General features: G+C 56.6%; 1 protein-coding gene across 1 annotated transcript in view; it reads left to right on the forward strand.

Moving 5' to 3' along the window:
- Positions 1-4,860, forward strand: part of IQCA1L (IQ motif containing with AAA domain 1 like) — a 13,640-nt gene extending 8,780 nt beyond the window's left edge. The window contains exons 10-19 of the mRNA XM_014466371.1: positions 72-103; positions 521-604; positions 700-761; positions 1,485-1,567; positions 1,747-1,854; positions 2,432-2,631; positions 3,044-3,130; positions 3,375-3,552; positions 3,829-4,070; positions 4,756-4,860. Coding sequence (XP_014321857.1) covers positions 72-103; positions 521-604; positions 700-761; positions 1,485-1,567; positions 1,747-1,854; positions 2,432-2,631; positions 3,044-3,130; positions 3,375-3,552; positions 3,829-4,070; positions 4,756-4,860 — 1,181 coding nt within the window. The remainder of the gene's footprint in view (positions 1-71; positions 104-520; positions 605-699; positions 762-1,484; positions 1,568-1,746; positions 1,855-2,431; positions 2,632-3,043; positions 3,131-3,374; positions 3,553-3,828; positions 4,071-4,755) is intronic.
- The last annotated feature ends 1,656 nt before the right edge of the window (positions 4,861-6,516 follow it).

The following is a 6,516-nucleotide window of genomic DNA, read 5'->3' on the forward strand; positions in this document are numbered from 1 at the left end:
TCTGTGCCGGGGTCACACCCACCATCATCTTCACCAACGCTTAAAGAGCTCTTACGATGTGTCTTTGGGAGCATTAGATCACATGATCACAATTGCCCCTGAGGTAAGCACCATGATTTTCCTGATGCTACTTATAAAAAAACTGAGGCTGAGCGGTCATACAACTCCTCAAGTTCACACAGACCCTAAAGGGTGGGTCTAGGGCTGCAGCTGAAAGCTGACCCACTCCATCCCGGGGCTTCTCTCCACATTGATAGCCAGTTGAGAGCAGGGTTCATGCGTGAGCAGAATATGGATTAGGATTGAGGGTGGACAGGTGCAGGGATAGGGACAAATGCCAAGGCCAAGGGTTCTGAAAGAAGACATAGGAAGGTTATTGGCCACTGCTACCTTCACTGTGCTTGTCTGGCTCTGCTCTGAGGCTGCTGTCTTCCTCTCCACCCCTGCCTCCATCCCTACCTCTCCTGTCTGTCCTCCCCAGCCCCTGGTCACCCCTCCACACACTCTTCTGTCTCTGCAGGTGGACGAGCTGATGCGTCAAGAGCTGAAGAACCTGCGCCTGGCTGTGGACCGGGAGGAGGAGAGACCCTTCAAGGCTCCGAAGGCAAGATGAGAGGCCCGGCTGGGACAGGAGAGGGAGGGCACAACAGGGGAGGCAAGGAACACAGGATAACTTCCTATGTGCTTGTTTCTATCCAGAAAAAAAATGTGAAAAAGAAAGCTGGGAAGAAGAAGAAGGAAAAAGATCTGACCCCGAACAGGTAGCAGACCCTCCATAGATCCAACTGCTGGCCCTGGTTCTGTTGCTGTGTGACCTCGGGAAAGTCATTTAACCTCTCTGACTCCCTATTAACCAAGCACTTCTCCTGCCAAACCCAAAAGATAGCTGTGAGGAACAAACAGAAGCATAAGAAAGTTATTTGAAATGATGATATAGAATAAGATATGAGTGGCGTATTGTTATCAACGTTCCCTCTAGCCTTGGCCTTCATCAGCTCTGTCCCTACAAAGCCATCTCCCCATGGACTTCCCACTCTGGGGCCTTGAAGTCAGCTGTCCCTTTCTACTCACTTCTCTCTTGAAGTGAGTCATGAGCACAATGACGTTAGCTGCTTTGATGATCACCCCTCCCAGACCATGTTCACCTTAAATGTGGTTTCTAGGAAGAGGGGTCGACTGGGTTCTGTTGGTGGAACTTTGGGCCGTGAGCAGACTGGTGGAGGGAGTGTTACAGGATGCTGGTCCTTCTTACACCCCCCAACCCACAGAGCACTGCTGTGTATGGGCAGACTGCCTTCTGGGCCCACGGGTTGGTGCCCCACCTTCTGACACTGGCTGCCCAGTGGCACTATTGGTGTTGACCACAGCATGTGGGGCAGAAGGGCCTCTTAGCCTCTCTCCTCATGCCTGTGACAACACCCCACTCATCTCTTTCTCCATGTCCCTTCCTTCTCGGGGGGAGGCCCTGTGCCATCCTCTGCCAGGTCCCTGGCTTCTCTGTTTGAAGAGCTTGTTGTCTTTGGCCTTCTAAAGAAGTGCAAGGCAGTGTTATTGAAGGACTTCGTCGGTGAGACCCCTCCCCCGCACCTGCTCCCAGGCTAAGGAATGGTGCCCAAGGCTCCCAGGCCATGGCCTTCCTGGTGGCTAACAACCACCCTCTGAAGTGAACCTTCTCCTCCAGTGGCTCTCTCTCTCTTGGCCCTGCCCAAGTAGATGCCACTCACCAGGTGGCCACCTGTCCCCCAGGTGACTGCCTCTATCTTGGATCCACTCTGAGTCTGGCTCACAAGTTGCCCATGCCTTCCCTGTTTGACGTTCGACAGAACATGGCCTTGTACGGGGTCCTTCGGCTTGGTGAGAGGCCCGAGTGGAGGGAAGCCTTGGGGAGGGAAGGAGGGTGGTTGAGGCAGGCACGTCCAGTCACAGCCTCCAGTGCCCCGGGCCGGGGACCTACAGTGGGTTCCTCCAGCCTGGGCCACCCCAGAAGTCATGTGGGCTCTTGACCTGCTGAGGAGACCACACTTCTAGCCTCTTACTCAACTCCAAGTGGCATCCCATAGTCTGCCCCATTTCTAGAAGGTTGGTGTCTTTCTAAAGAGGTTGATATCCCACACCTTTTAGTTGGACCCCTTCTTACTGCAGGGGTGGAAACAGGTGGCATGGGAAACGGAAAGGACATTGGACGGGGCAGAGGGCTCCCTCCTGACACCCACCTGTAGTCATTGTGATTCCTGAGCCATTGGGAGGCTTGTAAGCTGCCGCTCTTGGCATGTTTGCCTGGGGGACTGCTCAGGCCATGGGAGGAGGCAGTGCCGCCAAGATGTGAACCTCATCCCACTCAGCCCCAGGCCTTGGACCTCGCCTTACACCATGCCCCATCCCGGTCCCTGACGGCCCACTGTCTGTCTCTGGCTTCTGTTTTCTCTCTCAGGCTCCCCTGATATACACTCCATGGCTCCCCTCATCCGCTCCATCCTCCTGGTGGGCCCCTCCGGCGTGGGGAAGAAGATGCTGGTCAATGCCGTATGCACAGAAACTGGTGCCAACCTGTTCGACCTGTCACCTGCCAACCTGCAGGGCAAATACCCTGGCAAGGCCGGGGTGCAGATGCTAGTGCACATTGTCTTTAAGGTTCGGCATTTCTAGTTCTCAGGCTGTGACAACAGAGCAGGGTGGGCTCTATGCTCAGGAGGCCACCCATCTGCCTAGTTGGTGTGAGTTCAGGAGCTGGTGAGGTCTTTACCAAGCTCTGCTAGGAGATTGTGGACACCTGAAGCCCCATAATGGGGGAGGTGGGGCGAAGTGGGGAGGAGAGATGAGGCGTAGGATGTAGCCACCCCCAATCCCCAGGGCGGGCAAGGACTCTGCTCACACTGAAGGGTGATGGTTGCAAAGGGCTGGCAGGTGGGGTCGACAGTATGTGGGAAGTGGAACCTGGCCACCATTGCCCTAGGCCGGCCCTGACCCTGGGTTGGGCCAGATGGGGAGGTGAGCCTCGCCAAGGAATGGCTATTGTCAGGTTTCTATTCTCTGACCTGTCCAGGTGGCTCGACTCCTACAGCCCTCAGTGATCTGGATTGGAAATGCCGAGAAGAATTTCTATAAGAAGGTCCCAAAAGAGGAGAAGGAGGTAAGGGAGCAGGGGCAGGCAGCCTGAGCTCTTGTAAGCTCACTCCAAGTGACACTCACGGCGTGACTTTGGGACAAAGTTCTCTGTTCTCCTTTCTGCCATATCTCCTTCTCCTTAAAGCAGGACTGACAGCTGCTCCCGTCTGCCTCTCAGGGTCCCTGTGCGTGTGGACAGGTGCCCTGAGTACTTGGAAGCCCACATAATGAGTCACCGTGTCCCACTCCACCCCTTCTCCCCCGAGCAGATGGACCCAAAGCGAATAAAGAAGGACCTCACCAAGGCCCTGCGCCTGCTGAATCCCGGAGACCGCGTCATGCTGATAGGGACCACTAACCAACCGCAGCTCGCCGAGATGAAGGGGCTGCGCCGGACCTACGAACGGATTCTCTTCATGCCGCGGCCCGATTACGCTTCTCGCTATGGTGAGGCCTGGGAATGTGGTTCCTGCCAAAGCTCCCCACTCATATTCCCATCCCCCACTGTTGCTCTGAGCAGCACCTCCACAGCCAAGTGCTCTGGAAGGGCCGGTTGCGATACAAGCAGCCCAGTGGCCTGGGTCCTGGCCCGGTTCTGTGGACAAGGGCCGGCTGCTTAAGTCCTCCCGTCTCATTTTCCTGTGTGGAGTGGGGATGATCCCCACCGTCCTGGGAGGAGAGGCTCACGGCCTCTGGGCCCCGTTTCCTCCCCCACGCCCGCAGTGCTCTGGAAGCACATGCTGCACATGGAGAAAATCCAAGTGACCCAGACCCACCTGGACATCAGTGCCCTGGCCAGGGTGTCCGATGGCTACACACCTGGTCACATTCTCCAAGCCATCCGACTGGTGCTCACCGAGCGGCGGCTCCTCCAATTGTCCAGGCGGCCCCTGATGGCCTCAGAGTTCCTAGCTCATCTGGCGAAGCTGGAGCCAGTGTACAGGGAGGAGGAGGCATCCCTCAAGGTGAGGCTTGGTGGGTAGGGGGGCAGCCAGCGGGGAGGATTGTGGGCTAGCACCAGAGCGAGGCAGCTCTCTAAACCCCCGGCGTGCAGCACGCCTTGGGCTCCTCTCTCTGCTGCCCCATGGAGTTCAGCCTGTGAGGGAACTAGAAGTCACAGGGAAGGACTTGTGGGCAGGCCTGGCTCACCTGGTTTCCTCAAGAGTGGGAGCCTGAAAGTGCCACCTGTGTCTTAGGATCCCTTCGTTGTTTCTGGCACCAGCTGCCCCTTACTTCCCTACCTCTGAGTCGGTGGCACCTCCCAGGGTGGTGAGGTGGCTATGGGAGCACAGGAGAGAGGGCCACAGGGTCTGACACTGTGGCCTGAAGCATCTGGTGGAACTAAAAGAAACTATGGCTCTAGCAGGATGCCGGGCAGAGGGATGGGGGGTTCTGGGGGAGGAGAAAAAACTACTGCAGACACAGCTCTGGAAACACATGCTGCACACCGAGTCCAGGTGGCTCTGGGTCACCTGGACATCAGTGCCCTGGCCAAGGAGTCCGATGGCTACACACCTGGTCACATTCTCCAAGCCATCCGACTGGTGCTCACCGAGCGGCAGAGGGATGAGGTCAGGAGGCAGGACCGAGGGCCAGATGCAGTGCACTTACCCTCCCCTTCCCCCTCCTCCTCCTCCCCATATGACTCAGGTCTGGTACTTCAAGATACCACTGGGCATGAAGAAGATAGAATTTAACAAGGACCTGGAGGCTGAGGAAACCAGGCTCGCAAAGGAGAAGAAAAAACGGAAGTGACTGCTGAGGAGTGCCCGAGAGGAGCGGTGGGACTGGGGCAAAGGGGCTGGGGGCAGAGGCATAAACTCCCAGATGGCTTGGGGACCAGCTCTCTTTGTCCATCTCCGTGCTTCCACCCCTTGTTCTGTGTCCCCTGGCTCACCTCATACCCCACCCTGTCGAGTTTCTCCGATCCCAGATCTCTGTCCTCTGACCTCACCCTGGTTCCCCACTCCCTTTCTTCCTCGAGGTACGTAGGGGAGGAAAATGGGAAGAGAAGGAGAGAGAGAGAGAGAGAGAGAGAGAGAGAGAGAGAGAGAGAGAGCAGATCTCGGTAAGTAGAATAAGAAGGAAAAGCAGGAGTCTGGAGGTCAGCAGAGCCTGGTCCAGCCCCGCTTGGCACTGACCCGTGTGGGCGGCACAGTCCTTTCCTGACTTGGCCTCAGTGTCCTCACCGGTAAAGTAAGATGACCTCCGGCCGATCTCCTTTCTACTCTGGGCTTGGATATTCCTCCCAAGGTGTTGGGAAGTCAGGGAGGTGGCGGGTGGAGAGGAGAAAAGGTGGGGAGGTGGAGGTAGTTGTGACTGCTGCTAGATCCAGTGCCTTTTCTGAGTGGTCTTCACTTCCTCTTTCCTCTGGACACCTTCTCCCACCTGCCTTTGTCTTTGACCCAGAGCCTGGCCCCAAGGGGCTCAGTGAGCAGAAGTCCACCTCTGGGTCCTCCTTGTGGGGAGAGAAGAGCTCGGGGAACTGGAGTCAGGAAACTCTGGGGTTCTCCCGAAGAAGCAGTGTAAAGAGTGTGTGAATATGCCCTGACCGGTTTGGCTCAGTGGATAGAGCGTGGGCCTGCGGACCCAAGGGTCCCAGGTTCAATTCCGGCCAAGGGCATGTACCTTGATTGCAGGCACATACCCAGTAGGGAGTGTGCAGGAGGCAGCTGATCGATGTTTCGATGTTTCTAACTCTCTATCCCTCTCCCTTCCTCTCTGTAAAAAATCAATAAAATATAGTTTTAAAAAATAGTGTGTGAATAAAGGTCAAGGGTACTCCACAGGCTGTAAAGGCGATGAGAGCCAGGCGGGGCAAGGCGAGACCGCGGGGGCGGAGCTAGTTCCTATGGCAGAGGTGGCTCAGCTGGGCCCGGGGGATGGTTTGAGTTTTCTTTCTCCCTTTTTTCATTTTCTCTCCCCAAATGAAAGTCGCTTCATTATCCTAATGTGGGCAGAGCCCCTTCCTCCTCCTCACTTTCCAGCTGAGACCCTTCTGACCGTGGCGGGCAGAGAGGTGATGGGAGACGCAGGGGTCATCCACAGAGATGGGGTCAGCACTAGGGGGCTGTGGGAGATGAGCACCCCGGAGGTACTGCTGCTGGGGGGACCCTGTTCCCCTGGGTAGAGTCTGTCCAGGTAAGAACCCCCCGGAGGAGATCACTCATAGAGGGGCCTTCTCTGCAACTGTCCCTACTCTGAATCCCTCCCTTAGGCTGGGAGGGTGACGGTGTGGGGCTAATTGGTGACATTTGGGAAAACAGGAAAAATTATGTGCACCCACCTGCCCTCCCTCGGCCCCAGCCGCTGGAGGCCTCTTGGTGGAGCACATGATAGATGAGAAAGAATGAGAAATGGCAGCTGGAGAGCCCCCCCCCCCCCCCCGGTCCCTGCTCTGCAACAACTTGT

Source organism: Myotis lucifugus, unplaced genomic scaffold (assembly GCF_000147115.1).
Source record: "Myotis lucifugus unplaced genomic scaffold, Myoluc2.0 scaffold_336, whole genome shotgun sequence".
NCBI classification, from domain to species: domain Eukaryota; kingdom Metazoa; phylum Chordata; class Mammalia; order Chiroptera; family Vespertilionidae; genus Myotis; species Myotis lucifugus.